The sequence below is a fragment of the Bactrocera neohumeralis genome, chromosome 2 (assembly GCF_024586455.1).
Source record: "Bactrocera neohumeralis isolate Rockhampton chromosome 2, APGP_CSIRO_Bneo_wtdbg2-racon-allhic-juicebox.fasta_v2, whole genome shotgun sequence".
In the NCBI taxonomy this organism is placed as follows: domain Eukaryota; kingdom Metazoa; phylum Arthropoda; class Insecta; order Diptera; family Tephritidae; genus Bactrocera; species Bactrocera neohumeralis.
The window spans coordinates 33,168,027-33,187,983 of NC_065919.1; the positions used below are offsets into that span (position 1 = coordinate 33,168,027).

The 19,957-nt window shown below is 36.7% G+C and overlaps 1 protein-coding gene across 12 annotated transcripts in view; it reads right to left on the reverse strand.

The window, feature by feature from the left end:
- LOC126763529 (uncharacterized) overlaps positions 1 to 19,957 on the reverse strand; it is a 51,919-nt gene that overhangs the window by 3,961 nt on the left and 28,001 nt on the right. For 10 of the 12 annotated variants that reach the window (XM_050481136.1, XM_050481127.1, XM_050481119.1 and 7 more), the window contains 8 exons: positions 9,772 to 9,900; positions 6,882 to 7,171; positions 4,840 to 5,032; positions 4,583 to 4,732; positions 3,768 to 3,911; positions 1,551 to 1,847; positions 1,158 to 1,420; positions 540 to 870 (listed from right to left, as the gene is read on the reverse strand). In XM_050481136.1, the coding sequence (XP_050337093.1) occupies positions 540 to 870; positions 1,158 to 1,420; positions 1,551 to 1,847; positions 3,768 to 3,911; positions 4,583 to 4,732; positions 4,840 to 5,032; positions 6,882 to 7,171; positions 9,772 to 9,900 (1,797 nt within the window). The remainder of the gene's footprint in view (positions 1 to 539; positions 871 to 1,157; positions 1,421 to 1,550; positions 1,848 to 3,767; positions 3,912 to 4,582; positions 4,733 to 4,839; positions 5,033 to 6,881; positions 7,172 to 9,771; positions 9,901 to 19,957) is intronic. The other 2 variants (XM_050481201.1, XM_050481210.1) reach the window with 2 other exon arrangements.

Here is a 19,957-nt window from a genome sequence, read left to right on the forward strand (position 1 = left end):
TCCAGCACAAAGTCACCTGGAAGTTCGAAAATCTTTATTAGGTATATGGGGGCTCAGGTAAGTATTGACCCGATTCAACCCAATTTGATGCCCAGAATTGTAAGGAAAGCATTTTCAAAACCTTTTGCCCACAGGTAGCCATTGCTACGCGATGCCCTGTGCGAAATTAGAGTTATATATCTTAACTTAGTGTTTAGTTATGGCACTTTATAGGTTTTCGGTTGATGGCGTTTTGTGGGCGTGGCAGTGGTCCAATTCCGACACTTTCCCACGACAAAAGAAAAGGAAATATAAATCATTTCATTTCAAGTGCATTGGGCAAAAATTGTAAATAGAAAAATACTCAAAAATAGATACGTCTAACAATAACAGAACCCCATTTCAAATTCAGAATGTTACTAAAGAGAACAACTACAAGATTAGATAGGATATTTTTAAATAGACTAAAGATTTTATTACAATATGTAGGGGCTTTAAATAACTAGATTCATATAATTATTTACAGTATATTAGGAGTAAGTACACATAATAAAACTTACCACAATTAAGGGAATTACTGATACTACTCCCATTGCTACCAATTACAATTGTTGGTGCCAATATGCCACCAACACCCGTTTGATAGCCAATGGCGCCACTAGGAGGCACCGCTAAGTGAGATTTTGATGTAATACCGATGATATCGGGAGATTGTCTTACTCCGCATACGCCAGGATTCGTGATTATTGTTGAGGGGGCAGATGTGCCGATGATACCCGTGGGAGGAATACTTGCTCCATCTTGTAATACAGAAGTCGATGAATTCTGCAATCTACTGGATGATCCAAGGCCATTGTATAAACCACCATTGGATCCATAGGAAATATAATTCTGAACAATAACATAAAGAATATCACGTTCAAGTAAGATTTTTATTAGAATAATGAGTTGGAATGAAAGTGATGTTATTATTATACTTCAATACAGGCAGTGAAGGAGAGAGGGGAGGAGATATGGGAAAATTCCTTCCGGGGCCGGTATTCTCAGGGTGGCCTGGTGCTCCGTAACGATGTTTTGGTTATTTTTCCAACAATTCAATAAAATCATATCCAGGCCCCGTTTTTCTCTCTACGTCTCTGAATACAGACTCATTTGTGACCATACTCAAAAATACTCACCTCATTTTTCGAAACACTCGGTACAGAAATTGTAGTTGGCATATCGATCTCGGCGTCAATCTCCGATATAGTGTCATTGAAACCATTGGGAATGGTAGTATCAGCACGCGGGTTACCTGAACCATCTACGGATGCCATCTGAGTCTCCGAACTGAGAGCTTGACTTTTATGCATCCAAACATGAACAGACACAATAATTATGCATATAATTACACCGATTAAACCGGCGATTAGAAGATATAAATACAGTCGCTCCTGATTATCTATATGCCGAGAAATAAAGACAAATCGTTTGCCTTTAATATATATACATAGTAAAAACGTATTGGCATATTTACATACACATACATGTATAGCAAATGTACACACTGTATATGTATATTAAATAATTACCTTCCAGACTTAAGTCGGCACTATGTGTCATAATCGGATTGATACGGGAGCTGTCTGGAATTTCAAGATGAAATGAGATATTGCCATTACTAAAGTTCGAAGTGGCGGGAGTTGCTGAAGCATTTGTACCATTTGACCTAGCAGCAGTAACAGTACTGTTGCTATACACCTTCGGAATTGCTTCAGATTCTTTATAGTTCAATTCATCGTCATACACTTCGTTATCTCCATCGAATTCTTCAGTCTCATCTCCTTCAACTTCCGATTCGTATCGGTCTTTTAAAACTTGCTTTGGAACTGTACCAAAAAATAACAAACACTTTATTTATTACACAGCTCCACAACCACATTTTTTGTTGCCCTCATATCTTAGCAAATTTTAATGCATTCAATTACGACCTCATTATGACCTTATTCATGCAATTATTGAATGTGCTCGTATTTTTAAGATAATTGCATATATAATATTTTGATAATAATCGGGTTATTAGTAATAATAAATTCGTTTTCAATTCATGATTAGGGTATTACGCATCCTTTTCACGCATATCACCACCCTCCTTACATCTCTCCACGGCTCCTTACCGAAAACATTGGAAAAATTTTAAAGTTTTACTAAAAGCCAAACGTGGAAACATATGCAATTTCTGTCCACATAATGTCTAATTTCACTCATTGGAAATTTTGCTTGCGCTGCAAAAGTAATTCGTAAGAACTACTCAGAATGATGTCCCCAATTACCCAGATTATCAAAGGATGTGAATAAGAGAGATAACTTTCCGGCACTTTTACATGTGGTAAATACGTGGGGAATTCCCATTTTACTACTTGTACGCAGACTTTTTCTACGCTGCCAAATGTCTATTTTTTGTAAATTTTTCTATAAAAATAGGGTGTCATTTTCATTGCTTTAAATGCTATGGGATTATGCAACAGGCTAGTAATAAAGCACTTAATGTGGTTGTTCTCTAAAATTTAGTAATATATAGAAAATAAGATATTACCGTGTACGTAGCCTTTTCTAGCGAGTGTATGTATGTATGTCTATCGGTACATTTCTGAAAACTCTCATGTTAAATCCAAATTTGAAAATTTATAAACTTATCTGTCAAAATATGGTTTGTATATAATAAGTTATTTAGTATATGTATGTATGTGGTAATATGTTATGTAAATATTATAGCAAAGTTAATAACTTAAAAAATTGTGTATTACACACATAGTTAGTATTTAATCGGCATTAACGACTTTATAATTAAGTACACATCAGGTGCTTTCCAAAGTAAACCGGATTTTTTTAATCTAGCGCCCCCTGGCGCTATCTATATGTCGACTAGTGCCTTAGAATCTACTATTTTTATCGATTGTCCAGTGAGAATTTCATGATATTTCATTGATTGAAATTGAAGTTATTGCCTTTTAAGTCTCAGTGTGTTTGTGTTATCGGTGCGAAAATGAGCGTTGAACAAACAGCCAACTTTAAATTTTCTTTTAAAATTGGTAAAACTTTTACAGAAACGTTTCAATTGATGAAACAAGTTTATGGCGCTGATGGCCTATCCCGTAGCAGAGTGCTCGAGTGGTTTCAACGTTTTCAAAGTGGTCGTGAGGACATAAATGACGATCAACATGTGGGCCAATCAAAATCCGTGATCACCGGAAATTCCATCGAAACTGTGCGTGAATTCATCAAAAACCAGTCGAAATCAGCGTTGAAACTCATGGAAATGGAATTTAACATCTCCAAAACATCGATTTACGCATTTTGACCGAACATTTGGTCTTACGAAAGCTGTGTGCACGGTTTGCTCCGCACAAATTGACTGACGTCCAAAAATTGCTCAAAATCTGACATCATCGATCGACGCTTGTGACCGATTATTTGACCAAAAATCATTTTTAACCACTCCCCGTATTCACCTGATATGGCACCGTGCAACTTCTTCCTTTTCGGAAAAATGCATTTGCAAATGAAAGGAAAGCGTTATGCAGACGTAGAGGCCATTCAAAAGCCTTGCAACGGCATACTGGCGGCCATACATGCCAACGAGCTAAAACACTCGTTCAACATGCTTTTGGGCCGTGCAAAAAGCTGTATTGAAGCAGAAGGAGACTGTTTGAATAAATTGAATTAAAATTGATTTTGCCGAAAAAACCATTTGTTCTGTTTTTTTTTAAGTCCTGTTAACTTTGGAACGCACCTTGTATTTTACTTACCACAAGTATAAACTACTTTCAGATACATTTTCGACATCGGTTGGCACGGTGACCCAAATGTGTTCGCATCTGCAGCTAAGTTACAACGGCGGCGCCCATGACAAATCTGCATAACTGTTTCGGTGGCATAAGATGCTTGGCAGGCTGAAATTTTAAATAAAAAATACAGTCGCACTCAAAATAATTGTAGTCATATACCATATTATATAATTTACGGAAATTTCAAGAATAGAAACCGTGACATTCGTTTGTCTTTGAAAACATATGGCAGAAATTATCATTTTCAAAATTGTTTTTTACGTGTTGAATACACTTTTGATTATTCTTCACCTCATCAAAAGAATTTTGTTGAGCAAAGAAGTAGGTACTTTTTAAAGTCGGAAAACTGCACTGTTATCGACAACAACATTTTTTGTAAGATAAGTTATTTATAACTGGCAATGGAGCAGTATTGTCTACGTAGGTTATATTTTATATAAAAGTTTGTACATTTTTTACAGCGCAAAAGGGTATGCAAAAATATTAATCGTAATTTTCATCGGTTATTTTGTATGGCAGCTACTTGTATATGCTATAGTTGTCCGGTCTGATTTCATTCATATATTTCAAAATACTTTAAATATAAAATTATTAAATCGCTCTAATAAGAGTTCTTTGAAACTTAAGACTCTGCATATATTATATAGTAATCTGCATATATTTTAATAGTACAGACACACTTTTCTACTTCGGTAAAAAAAAAATTCTTTATGTACTTTATTCACTTGATTTTTTACAGTTTATTAAAGCTATCGTAGTATATATTTTGAACTTACTTTCTTCTCGTACTCCTTGGGGTTGTGGACACTGAATGCTTTCATATTCGGTGCGTCCGAAACTCGCGCTATAGACCGCGATTCGTGAATAAGGATTGCACTCCAACTGAGCCATATCATTGTGACAGGCCACTTTACTACGAAATTCATCTACACAATAGAAAGGAAAAACAAACAAAGGTATATTATTTGTCATCTCAATCTAAAACTTTCAATATATACATACATATATATGGCGAATTGCAGGAAAAACTTACATGGACGACATTTATAAGCCACCTCCACAATTTTACGTCGTTTGTGACAAGGATCCACATTTACGGTGTTAACCGTGTTGTTATAGTTATTAACATCAACGCCTGTGCTCAGTCTATAGAAATGTGGGGCACCGTTAAATTTGCAGTGCTTCTTTTTTTGGCAAGCCTCAACGACTGTCTGCAGCAGCGAATACTAAAAAATTAAATATGAACTAATTTACGTATCAATGTTGTCTATATTTTGCATTATCTGCCAATTAATATTTCAACAAGAAAAAAAAAACGTTAACATCAGTTGCACCGAATCTAATGCCTTTCACAAGTGCAGAAAAAAGGTATAAGAATATTTTTGATTTTGATCGGTCAGTTTTAATGACAGTTAAATACTGTATAAGTAGTGATCAAATTTAAACAATTTCTTCAGAAAGTCTATATGTGTATGTACTTTAGTATACCCTTGCTCGTCAAAAACAGAAGTTCCGATACACTACTGATTAATTTAGCTGAGTTTGTATGGCGGATATTAGCTATAGTCTTTCGATCTAAACAATTTCTTCGGAGATTGTAGCATTGCTTTGGACAATCCATAACAACTTTCGTAATGGTACCCTGGCAAATAAAAAAAAAATAAAATTAACCAAACAAGAACTTGATTTCGATCGATCAGTTTGTATGGTAGCTATATCCCAAAGTGGTCCGATATCTGTGCTTCCGTAAAAAAGTAGAGCGATATTTAAAAAAAATTAGGGACGGACATGGCTAAATCGGCTCAGCTCGTCACGCTGATCATGTATATGTATGTATACACATATATGTACATAAACACTTTATTGGGTGTTCGAAGTTTCTTTCTGGATGTTACAAGTTTCGTGACAAATATAATATACTACTGTGAGCAAACTGAAAGGTGTATTTTTAATTTATACTTCGCGTGTTTTTCGAATCGGTATTTTTTTTCTGTAAGTTGGTACTGTTAGTGACATCTATGCTAAATTTCACGTATACGAGGGTTGCTTTTTATATGTATATCGGCATTAGAAAACAAAAAACAAAAACATTCTCCGTTATTCTAGTGGTATGGTTGCGACATGTTCGGTTTTTATATAAAACTGGAAAGTATTTCCTTGAAATTGCTTCTCGCGAACATCTTTTGGTTGGACTCATACGCGTAAGTCCACGATTCATCACCTTACACGATGTCATAGACGTCCTTTTAAGCATCGCTATCGTATTTTCTTAAACATTTCTGCGTACATAGAACATCAAAAATGTCAAACTTCACGATAGAGTTGTGAGTTGCTAGATCGCAACACTAGGGTTGCCATCCCGAAATTTAAAAGGCAACCTACTCACTTGGTACATAAACACTTACTAACATATTATAAGTATTGAGCTGAAGAACTTTTGACCTTTGGAGGATTGTGCTTCGAATATAAAAATTTCTGTCCTTGTTATAAAGTACTAACCTTAACTAGAATGCTGGTCTCACATTAGTCTCAAAGCGATGTTACCACTGTTTTTTTTTGTTTACAATGTATTCGTGTTAAAACATCATTTTTTTATGCAAAGTAAGTGGCGCCACGTAGCGAAAAGAAGAAACGACTGGCGCGCTGTTGTTAACTCGCCTATAATCGCGTAAGCGGTGTCTACGCCAGTAAAGAAGAAGAAGACTATACAGCAACACCAGAAAACATCACAAAATTATTTTAACATCCATTAAAAAAAAAAAGTATTTGACTTTCAAAGGACAATGTGGCACTGAATAAACGCGAAAAGAAGAAGTTTCTACGACGATTGGTGAAAGTCGGTTGACCTAGATGTGCGTTGATTGATTGTTGCCCGGTGAAAGTCGAAAACACAACAGTAGTTTTCGAAGATATTATTCAGTATTTTTTGGGACTCACAAGAAATTAATTTCAAGGACTACCAGGACGTGGTCAAACAGTAAATTACCGTTTGTTATTAAATGGATTTGGCGGCGATAATTAAAGCACTCATATTTATAGTACAAATTGTGTAAATGTTGCTTGACGAATAATTACCTGAAGTGCGTTTGGCCACATGCAATTTTCGGAGGAGTCATTTTCTTTTATATAAACATTCGAGGCATTTTCCTTACGCACACCGGCATCTTCAGTTTCTTCTGTCATGAGTGTATCTGGTAGCAGGCTTGAGCTTGGAAGTTCCGTAGTCTGGCCATAAAGGTGTTGGATGGTTGGAATCTTTGATCCGGGAGTTCCGAATGTGGAACCACGTAGAAGGTGTTTGGCCTTAGATTGCACCTTTTTCGCGGAATTGTTTAGCGGACATAAGTCATCGATGCTGAATCCATCTATAAAAGGAAGCAATTAAAATTAGAATTTTATGGAAAATTCCGGCTTCATCTAAACGACTCGTCAAATAAGCCAAAAATTCTCCATTAACACGATAAATGGGATGGTAATATACAGTTGTATAAACACCAATAATTTATAGAACATGTAACGAAGTGGTAAGTGTGGGTATAACCGAACATTTTATACTCTCGAAATGTTCAAGGATCAAAATTTGGGGAAATACTATGAGGAGCAGGAAAAAATTATTCGGAAATAAATAACAAATAAACAGGTTTTTAATATAAGGCAAAGTGTCAGTTGTTGTGGCTATATGTAGATAAGCCTTGGATAATAATTTGTGCTAAATTTCGAGAAAATAATTTGTCAAATTAAAAACGATCTCCATAAATTGGCTTGAGTTTGATAGGTCAGTTTGTATGGCAGTTAAATTATTTAGTTATCCAATTTCGGCAGTTCCGACACATAAGCGGTTTCTTGGTGAGAAAGGAACGTGTGTAAAATTTTAGATCGATATCTCAAAAATTGAGGGATATATTAATATACCTTGTTACCGGTGCTTTCTGGGTTTCATTAAAATAACTCACATATTGAGTGATTTACATAGCATACGGTCAACCGACTTTTTTTAAATTCCTTTACTTTTTATCTGCTTATTAAAATTCAATTAAGAAATAAAAACTACGCCAGCTCAAGGTTTGGTTGAGCTCATTTTGGTAGCACAAGTACGTTGCTCTTTGGAAGGCTGTAGTAATAGCTAATAAATTTGAATGATCCCGGAGTTTAAGTTCTTATCTCTTTCTGTTGCCGCCTTCTTATATTTTAACCATAGGAATCCCAAGGTATTTGTGAATATTTTCCTTACGAATGTACCATGGTGAAGCCGTTATTGTTCAAGGAATTTTCCACTGGAACCTCCATAATATATTAAAACATGCACAGGTCATGGCCCATAGTTGAATACCATACATTTCAATTGTCTTTATTACCGCATTATGTATCATATTGTTGGTAATATTTTTTAAAGAAAACTCCAGTGTTTTATAAAAACCAGAAGGTAATATTTTTTTATTTTAAATTTATTTACTTTCCAAAAATTTTGGAAAAACAAGGTAGGAAGTTTGTTGATTTGTTAGAAGATTATGTTAGGTCCTTAGGTTTATCTATCATATTTGGAGTACTATTATCATGTACTGACCACTTTTTCGCTTCTGTTTTGATCAATATCCCAAGTTTACTCTGTAATCAATATTAATGTGGCTACTGAAATATTTTTTTATGCGATGTTAGACCCACTTTGGTGATACAACCTAGGTTTGTTCGCATATATTTATTTATACAGCATAAGTCATTACATGTGTCACCACTTATAAGTGATATATCTATATTTTTGATTACAGCAAAATCAATTAAACCTGGTATTTCGTTACGATCCCTCGGTCAATATGTCGGCATAGCCCTAGTACATATATTTTGCATTGTAATCACCGCCCACTAGAAATCTGTGTTCTAGGGTGCTAAAAAAGTATACATATGTCATTTTTAAGACGATGTAGGTTGTATAAAGCTTTCAGATTTGAGTCACTATTTATGCAAACTTTTATATCGTATACAACATAATGCTGTTATTAGGACGATGTTATATACCGAATTTAGTCTAGTGGTATTATGTAGTAGATACATATGTATATGGTAACAATTAAAGGTAGCCGGTGCAATGCCTATTGTCCAATTTGTATAATTTTTTTCAACATAACAGTAGTTTTCAAGATAAACGTTATATGAGGAGTGGGCGTGGTTATAATCTAATTTAACCTATTTTCACACTGTTAGTATTAAACGAATTTTCCTGAGCATATTTGGTTTGAAATACAAGATAGTTTGGGAGATACATATGTAATAAACTTATTAGTGGGCGCGCTATTATTGCCTTCTTTTTTTTAGAAAATATGGTTCGTAATGCTTAAGTGGACTGTGGTATATCCACGTTAAACCTATAAAGGGCGTGACCACGCCCACCTTTTAAAAATATATGCTATAAATATGTGCTACTTTCCCCTGCGATCCAAAGTTTGGTTGATTTAGTTTAAGTAGTTTGGGAGATATGTACATTAAATCTATTAGGCGATGGCACCTGATAACTTATACCATATACATATGTATACATAACCCTATATCTAACTAGATTAGTTTTAGGTGATATAAACAACTATTAACAACATATTGCGAGAGTAAGAAAATTAATAAGGGTTCAATGGGGGAAAAAACTATTTAATTTAATCTATCAGTGGAGTAGAAAGCGAAAACCTCATAAATATAACACAACGAATAGCAACATTTAAAACAGAGAGCCAATTAATTGGAGTACGCAATTTTCACTTGAATGATCTTTAGTCACTGTTCAACAACTGAAAACCTATCTTGTCTGCCAGAGATGGGAGGAAAGAAAAAAGAATGAGTCATTCTTTTTGGGCAACCATGGCAAAAGTTATCTTTAACTAGAACTATCTGGACTTAAGAACTTCTTTTCAAAGTTATAAATTAATGAATACACAAATACACATACTCGTACAATTATTAAAAATAGTGCGGCACCTACCTTTGTTTTCGAAATTGTTGTATTGTGCGAACTCGATTGAGATGCTTGTGCCGCGTGGACAAGCGATAATGACTTGATCGCTGTCACAAGCAGCTTTTTGATAAGTGCGCAGGGTTGCTGATAAGAGCGCTACTCGGTGATTATAAGATATGTGAATTGAATATTGCAGCCAATCCATCCATCGAAATCCAGTATTGTTCAGGGGAGACACGGGGAGATGTTACATTCAAATTTGAAAAAAAAAAATAGAGATCACTTTTTATGTGTGAAAGATAAAATACTTATAAATAAACACATGTTGGGTCATTATAAATGGAGTGAAAAACATATGTATACCATATTAATCAGTTTTATAGTATGCACATAGCAAATTTATATCTAGAGTGGAAAAATTTTACTTGTAAAGAAAAGTACTACTTTTCATCTAGAAGTTCCTGGGTGAAATCCAAATATTCAGAAAAATATAAATTTAAAATTAGAAATTCCAGAACAAATTAATACAGTCCGAAAAAAAAAATATATATACCGATTATAAAATATTTAAAATATCATTTGTGTGTTTAGTTGAGTTAAACAATTTAAGGCCATGAATCAGACAAACAACAAGTGAGAAGGTGATAAGTCCGTGTGTAAGGGAACATTTTATACTAATTCAATTATTTCATTGATAATTTCATTGAGATAACTCAAATATGAGCCAATATATGCGCATAATGTCACCTGGATGTTCGGAAATCTTTATGTTAGGTATATGAGGACTCAGGGAAGTATTGACCTGATTCAACCAATTTTTGATGCAAAGAAATACTCTTGTCAGGAAAGGATTCTGTTCAAATTTCAATTGCATATCTTACACATTGAACGATATTTTCGGTCAAAAGTCAACTATAGGCACTTGGGTCCACATATTCGGTACATAGGGGCTTGAAAATTTTTGGTTGGATTTGAACAACTTTTGGTCTGTAAAGTGAAAGAATCAAGAGGAATTAAATACAATACATTATGAGTAAATCCAAGAAAAAAGGAAACTTAAAATTCCTTTATTAGATATATGGGAGCTGGAGTAGTGTTGACCCGATTTGACCATTTTTTGGCGTTACGATAAATGATTACCAATAAATAGATTCTCTTTGATGTTCATTAATAAACCTCAATTAATTAACCAATTTATAAGGTGTAAAGTCAACCGGATGTTTGAAATCTTTATATTAGTTATATATGAGCTAAGGCAAGTTTTCACCTGGTTTTATCTATTTATTTACAAAGGTACACTGTTTAGAAAGAGATTCTGCCTGAATAAGATAACTCACATATTGAACGATAAAGTCAACTTCAAGCTCGAAAATCTTTCGAGTCGGTATGGGGTGTAAGGGAAGTTTATTCCGATTCAACCCAATTTGGACAGGCAGGCTTAAATTATAATGAAATTATTCTCTTCGAATTTCATACATTATTTTACAGATTGGCCAATATTTTAGGCAAAAAGTTAGCCGTGGGTACAGGGGACCCGGTATCTGGGGGCTTGAAAAGTTATAGACAGAATAGTGCCTTAAAGTGCCCGTACACGACACACAAGTGCGTTCGATCGGTATGTGTGCGCATGCGGTTTACTCGTGTATGGACTTGTGCGCGTACCAATCCATGTTCGCGAAAATGTTTGATTTTTTACGATCGGTGCGCGCACATGTGTGTCGTGTATGGCGTTGTGTGCGCACAAAATCTCTCGTGTCGCTGAACAGTGAAGATCGCGGACAATGGCAAGTGTTAAGGGAAGAGCCTGCTGTCGAGGCTTCAAAAAATCGATTTTTTTGAGGATTTTTTTGGGAGGGAAAGAAATAATTGATTCAAGCGAAATTTCTAGGCTTTATAGTTATATATTAGAACATCTTTCACAAATTTTTTGAATACGAAATCTTTGATATTCTGCCTTTGAGAAGCAATTTTCCGATGCATCTCACATGTGCATTTTTCGGACGGCGGGCAGGATGCAGGTCGCAATTTCTATCGGAAACAAACAATTCAAAGAGATTCATATTTTTTAATAATTTATCTTCTGGTTAAACTAAGTAAATTCCAATAAAAGTGTAAAATTTTAAATTTTTTTTTTAAATTGAATAAACAGTGGTTTTTGATCAAAAAAATTGTACTTTATGTTGTTTAAAAATATGTTAAAACTTGACTTTTCTTAATTTTTTTTAGTTTAAATAGAAGATAATTTTATGCCAATGATAATAAACTTTGCTCTAATTCCATACGACGTTTAGTTTTTTTTTTCTATCCTGCCCGCCAATTAAGAATAATCGTAAAAATGAAAAACCGAGAAATCGCGCTTCAAAGTTTTCGCTTTTTGCCCAAGCGCTCATACATGTATCTGTTAGACGCTCAGTCACTATTTCCCTTCCAGCTTCGACAATATTTCGAATTCCAATCTATAACTTTGGGGAAATATTGTTAGATAATTTTTAAAGAGATTTAAGCAAAAAAAATCCATTGTTTGAAGCTTCTAAATCAGGCTCCCCCCTTAATAAAGATTTCGTATCAGAATTTATTGATCTTATAAAAAATTAATTGGCAATTTGGCAAACGAAAAGTGATAAATATAAAAATAAAATTGAGAAAAATAAAAGTTGGAATAACTTATTAACGAAATACAAAGAAATCGATAAAAGTGCTACATTAGAAATAAATTCGAAGAAATGTTCCGCTTGCCTGTCGCACATGTTCACTGTGTGAAGAACGAACGCAAAATGGGTTTGTGTGTCGTGTATGGGTGAAACGAATTCACATAGATCGAACGCACATGTGTGTCGTGTATGGGCCCTATTATTTGAATAAAGTTTTATCCCGATATGTTCATTGTAGCTTGATTTGTGTACTTGAAATTGAAAGAATCAGATGGAATTGCCGGTTGCTGGTGGTTGCTGATCGATAGTAATGTCAAAATAATTTTATGCTCCGATTTTGAGTGAAACCTATTATACTCTGTAGCAACATGTTGCGAGCAAATACAAATTTTGCTAATGGGCTCAAAATGCATTATTCGCCGTAAAAGTAAACATATTTCAATCATATTTGGTACTTTATTACTTCTATTATTGGTCATAGACTCACTTAATATCAGTACCACATGTAATTTAACTAACATTTCGTTAAAATATTAGGCCCTTGCTATAAGGGCGGAACAGATTTTTCATTAAGTCTAATCGGCTCTCAAAACTTGAAACGCATTTTTTAAAAGACAGTTTTAGTTGGTAAGGAAAACTTTTCCGAAAAGAGTAGGTCGATCGACTTCACACGAGCTTCATAGATACATATATTTGTCAGGTAATGATCGAAGGAAGGACGATTTTTAATAATAATTTTGTTTTTGTAAGCCACTTTGAAGTGTAAAATTTTCCACCAAAAACATCTTTTCTTGAGAAGTCCCATTTCAATAAAAACCAAAATTATGACTAGTTTTTCGATCGTTACCTGTTTATCCTGTGAATCCTAAATTATTCATAAGAATTGGCGATTATTAAAGTGTATTAAATTTTGTAAATATTTATTGTTATTTTTATTTATTTATAAAATAAAATGCCTCTTCAATCGTCTCGCGCTTATCTGCGAGGAGAAGCGACTTCGCAAAACCCTACAGAATATAGTCCAGGGATATTGAAATCCATGATCTTGGAGGTCACACCACAGGTTCACGACGAGAGATAATGCGCTCATGGAAAGGTTTCCATGAATTGATTGTGTCATTGGCTGACAGCATGTAAGGCGGGCCTGTCGAAAACAAAGGTCACCGACATCAACATCCTCCAAGGCACTAGAAATTCATCAATGATGGATCTACATATATCGTTCACTATTGCCTGCAACATTATGACTGCCTTCATTTTTGAAGAAATATGAAGAAGTTATTTTCTTTGCCCTTATGTTGTCATCACTCCATATGCGACAATTTTTATACTCTCGCAACAAAGTTGCTAAGGAGAATATTATAGTTTTGTTCACATAACGGTTGTTTGTAAGTCCTAAAACTAAAAGAGTCAGATATAGGGTTATATATACCAAAGTGATCAGGGTGACGAGTAGAGTTGAAATCCGGATGTCTGTTTGTCCGTCCGTCCGTCTGTCTGTGCAAGCTGTAACTTGAGTAAAAACTGAGATATCACGATGAAACTTGGTACACGTATTTCTTGGCACCATAAGAAGGTTAAGTTCGAAGACGGGCAAAATCGGCCCACTGCCACGCCCACAAAATGGCGGAAACCGAAAACCTATAAAGTGTCATAACTAAGCCATAAATAAAGATATTAAAGTGAAATTTGGCACAAAGGATCGCATTAGGGAGGGGCATATTTACTAAGTTTTTTATACATATCTCAGAAACTACTATAGCTATGTCAACCAGAAATCGGATAATAACCACGGCCACCTCCCATACAAAGGTTATGTTGAAAATCACTAAAAGTGCGTTAACCGACTAACAAAAAACGTCAGAAACACTAAATTTTACGGAAGAAATGGCAGAAGGAAGCTGCACCCAGGCTTTTTTTTAATTGAAAATAGGCGTGGCGCCGCCCACTTATGGACCAAAAACCATATCTCAGGAACTACTCAACCGATTTCAATGAAATTCGGTACATAATATTTTCTTAACACCCTGATGACATGTACGAAATATGGGTGAAATCGCAACCACGCCTTCTTCCAATATAACGCTATTTTGAATTCCATCTGATGCCTTCTCTGTATAATATATATGTACATTAGGAAATGAAAATACAATTCAATGCTCAAAGTACACAAATTGATCTAATCTAATTAATTTTACAGCAAAATAAAAAAATTTGTAAATTATTATCACTTTATCATGCGAGAGTATAAAATGTTCGGTGACACCCGAACTTAGCCCTTCCTTACTTGTGTTTATTAACATACCCACTCAAAAAAGAGTAAGGTTCATCGCTGAACAAAATTTTCTTGTGAAATTCGTTATCGGTGGCGACCAGCTTGATGGACGTTCGGAAATTTTTGCACGAGTTAGATTTGTAATTGTTAGTCGCGATGGTGGATGAAGTCTTTGGGGTTTCTTCGATACTCTGCTTCACAGCAACAAATCGTCTCCAGTGTGCTCTGTACGACGTCTCTGAGGACGCGCCTTATCCACTGGGAAAAGCGTGGTGCGAAACCAATACATGGTTATTCGTATTACCGACTCTGCGTTTCGCGAACCGAACTATTATTTTGGAAATAAATTTTAACGATTTGCAAAAATTGTGCCGGAGTAAGTCGGTTGATTATGAAATGACAAACCAAACTACAGGGTCCGGCATTCGAAGTGTAACCCACTTCTGAATCAGCTGTTTATAAATTTGCTGAATGACAGTTTGGAGTATTGTTCACAAGTGTACAAAGCGTTTTGCCAAAAGTGAACGCAAAAAAAGTGATCAGCGATGGAATTCAACCGTAATAGTGTGATTGCTTTATATTTAGCTGGAAAATCACAGCCAGCAATTGTTCGTGAGCTCAAACACCTTAATGTGAATAAAGTTTTTGTTTATCGCATCATCACTCGTTACAATGATACTGGTAGCGTCGCAAAACGCCATGAAGGTGGTCATCAAAAGGCTGCAACGTCACTTGAGATGGTTCGGAAAGTGAAGAAGCGACTTGAGTGAAATCCACGACGAAGTGCCAATCAAATGGCTAAAGAACTAAAAATATCCGACCGCAGCATCCGACGCATATTGATAAATGAGCTCAAGGTCAAGCCTTACAAGTTCGAAAAGGCCCATGATCTCACACCGAAGCAGCAACAAGTAAGAAGTGAGAAAGCGAAGCAGTTGCTTCGCTTGGCCGAAAGGGGTCAAATTCCGAACATTGTGTTTTCACGGCTCTAAAGCCGTGGGCAAACAAACATTTCGGTAGCAAACCATGGACGTTTCAACAAGACTCAGCACCGTCTCACAAAGCTCGAGTAAACCAAGAATGGCTGAAAAACAACGTTCCGAACTTCATTGCGACCACACAATGGCTCTCGAATTCACCAGATGCGAATCCAATGGATTATTCTCTCTGGAGCATTTTGAAGAGCAAGGTCCGAAGTAAAAAATACACCAGTGCTGTTTTCAAAGTTCCGTTTTTATTTCACTGAAATTTTTCGTATTTCAACTGGCTATTTCAATTTAACATAAGTGGAAGTAAACTTTATTTATTTAAATAATATTATACATATTAAAATAAAGTAAGTGAAAGAATTTCCAGTGTTGTATTTGTGTTTTGTTTTGTGTTGTTTAATATTATTGTGTTGTGTTATGGATTTGTGTTAAAACTGTTCTTGTGGTTTTACGTTCATATAGTTTTAAATTTAAGTTTATCAGAATGTCACTTCTACCATAATTAGAGGATGACAGATGACAGGTCAGTTGAAGAGGAAATTTGCATTGGAAATCAGGGTTACAAAAACAAACCAAAAGCAAGAAGACTACAACTCTCATTCAGCTAAATTTGTCCAACCCAATCCCTTTCGTAGTAAAAAACGCGGCAACCGAAGAAGATCGGATGGCCATCCACGAGCTTTTCAGGGCATGAACGAGCCATAACAAATATCTTGTTTGTAATTATGCATTGTCAAGAAGAACATTAAAAGACATAAAGTCGAAATTATCACCGACGGCTGACATACGAATATGTATTTTATAAATTATGGAAAAGTTAATTAAAAAGTTGGACAGCAATTTCTTTTACAAAAAATAAATAAATCTATACAAAAGATAAGAAGCCTGGTGAGAATAATAGACTCTATTTGCTTAAAGATTTTGTAATGTATCAACATTATACATGTACATATGTAAGTGCTTTTTACAATAAGTATTTACATGAATAACAACAGTTAAATTCTTCAGAGTCTTTAAACGTATTTAAAACAATTTTAAAAAATCATTTTCACATTAAATTCCATTTATCTAAAAAAAATCACCAAAGTAAAGACTGTGATAGTTCTAAAAAATTGCAGACCCATCTGAAAGATAAGGATCAATTAAAAAATATATATTTTAAAAAAACCAAAAGAGGAAAATAAAATTATTATTTTTATATGACAGCTTCGATTTTTAAACAGCTAAAATATTACGTTATTTTATTCTAGTAAATATGCATATATATACACATGGCTCAAGCAGCTCACTACTTCCGGTCTTTGACCAAGTCTCCTCTGGGTAGCCTAAGAACATCCGTTTGAAGACGAGCTAAAGTGAAAAGGCGAAACATCCCCTGCATAGGGTTGTGCGCTGGGTTTGGGACCCGCCACGTAAAAAAAACACTCCAATGAAAAACCAACAACAGCCTCGGATGAGAGACCCCCCTTTTGATGACGACCATGCCAAACGAAATAAGGACTATGAATTGAGGGCATGCACCTGGAATGTCCGGTCCTTTAATTGGGAAGGTGCCGCTGCCCAGCTGGTTGATGTCCTCGTAAAAACAAAGGCTGACATCACCGCCGTCCAAGAAAAGCGATGGACGGGACAAGGACAGAGACGAGTAGGTCCTTGTGACATTTACTACAGTGGCCATATAAAGGAGCGCAAGTTTGGTGTAGGATTCGTGGTGGGAGAGAAACTATCATTCACTGCGGTGAATGAACGTCTAGCCACAATCCGCATCAAAGCGAGGTTCTTCAACATATCGCTGATTTGCGCCCACGCCCCGACGGAAGAGAAGGACGATGAGACCAAAGATGCCTTTTATGAGTGCTTGGAGCGCACTTATGAAGGCTGCCCCGCCAGGATGTCAAAATCGTGCTTGGCGACTTTAACGCCGGGGTGGGCAAAGAAGGTATATTTGGCAATACGGTCGGTAAATTCAACCTCCACAACGATACATCCTCAAATGGGTTGAGGCTGATCGACTTCGCCGGGGCCCGAAATATGGTTATCTGTGATATTAGATTCCAGCACAAGAAGATACATCAAGCTAGCTGGCTGTCTCCGGATCGAAAAGCAACCAACCAGATCGATCGTGTTGTGATAGACGGAAGACACGTCTCCAGTGTTCTAGACGTGCGTACGCTGCGAGGTCCTAACATCGACTCGGACAGTTGCAGCTAAGATTCGCACCCGCCTCTGTGCAACAAAATACGCACGTAAACAAACTCAAGAAAGGTTCGAAGAAGAGAAGCTGCAATCACAACAGACAGCCGAACGATTTGCTACTCGGCTTGCACTCCTGCTCTCTGAGAGCACTCGTCAACAACTCGGTATAAGGGAACTGTGGGACGTCATTTCAAACTCCTTACGTACAGCTGCATCCGAAACCATTGGTTTTCGGAAAGTGCAAAAGAACAGCTGATACGACGAGGAGTGCCGCGTCGCAGCGGAGAGAAAACAGGCTGCCTACCTCGCAACGTTACGATCGATCACTACACGTGCGGGATGGGATAGATACCGAGAGTTGAAGAGGGAAGCGAGACGCATTTGTAGACAGAAGAAGAAAGAGGCCGAAATGCGTGAGTACAAAGAGCTTGATAAGTGGGCCGACAGGGGTAATGCTCGAAAATTCTACGAAAAAATGCGGCGGTTTACAGAAGCTTTCAAGGCCGGAGCATACTCTTATAGAACCCCCAAAGGTGATCTAGTCACTGATGCCCAGAGCATACTTAAATTATGGAGGGAACACTTCTACATCCTGCTGAATGGCAGTGAACGCACATCACCAGGAGAAGGAGAACCCAATTCCCCAATCGATGACGATGGAGCAGACGTTCCATTACCGGACCATGAAAAAGTTCGAATAGAAATTGCCCGCCTAAAGAACAACAAAGCGGCAGGGGCCGACGGATTGCCGGCCGAGCTATTCAAACACGGCGGCGAAGAACTGATAAGGAGCATGCATCAGCTTCTTTGTAAAATATGGTCGGACGAAAGCATGCCCAACGATTGGAATTTAAGTGTGCTATGCCCAATCCATAAAAAAGGAGACCCCACAATCTGCTCCAACTACCGTGGGATTAGCCTCCTCAACATCGCATATAAGGTTCTACCGAGCGTATTGTGTGAAAGATTAAAGCCCACCGTCAACAAACTGATTGGACCTTATCAGTGTGGCTTTAGACCAGGAAAATCAACAACCGACCAGATATTCGCCATGCGCCAAAATTTGTAAAAGACCCGTGAAAGAAGAATCGACACACACCACCTCTTCGTCGATTTCAAAGCTGCTTTCGACAGCACGAAAAGGAGCTGCCTTTATGCCGCGATGTCTGAATTTAGTATCCCCGCAAAACTAATACGTCCAAGTGCAGAGTCTTAGACGATGTCAACAACGGATGAGTCGACGTTGCGAATTTCGAGAGAAAAGTTTTGCGAAAGATTTATGGTCCTTTGCGCGTTAGCCACGGCGAATACCGCATTCGATGGAACGATGAGCTGTACGAGATATACGACGACATCGACATATGTAAGTAGTTCAGCGAATTAAAAGACACAGCGGCTACGCTGGCTAGGTCATGTTGTCCGGATGGACGAAAACACTCCAGCTCTGAAAGTATTCGATGCAGTATCCGCCGGGGGAAGCAGAGGAAGAGGAAGACCTCCACTCCGTTGGAAGGACCAAGTGGAGAAGGACCTAGCTTCACTTGGAATATCCCATTGGCGCCACGTAGGGAAAAGAAGAAACGACTGGCGCGCTGTTGTTATCTCGGCAATAATCGCGTAAGCGGTGTCTACGCCAATTAAGAAGAAGAAGAAATATGCATATTATAATTTAAGTGCTTATGAAAATGGAACAAGATATGGCAACCACTTTGGTTGACATAACTATAGCAGTTTCCGAGATATGTACAAAAAACTTAGTAGGGGGCGGGGCCACGCCCACTTTTCTAAAAAAAATACGTCCAAATATGCCCCTCCTTAATGCGATCCTTTGTGCCAAATTTCACTTTAATATCTTTATTTATGGCTGAGTTATGACACTTTATATGTTTTCGGTTTTCGCCATTTTGTGAGCGTGGCAGTGGACCTATTTTGCCCATCTTCGAACTTAACCTTCTTATGGTGCCAGGAAATACGTGTACCAAGTTTCATCATGATATCTCAATTTTTACTCAAGCTACAGCTTGCACGGACGGACGGCCCTATATCTGACTCTTTTAGTTTTAGGACTTACAAACATCCGTTATGTGAACAAAACTATAATA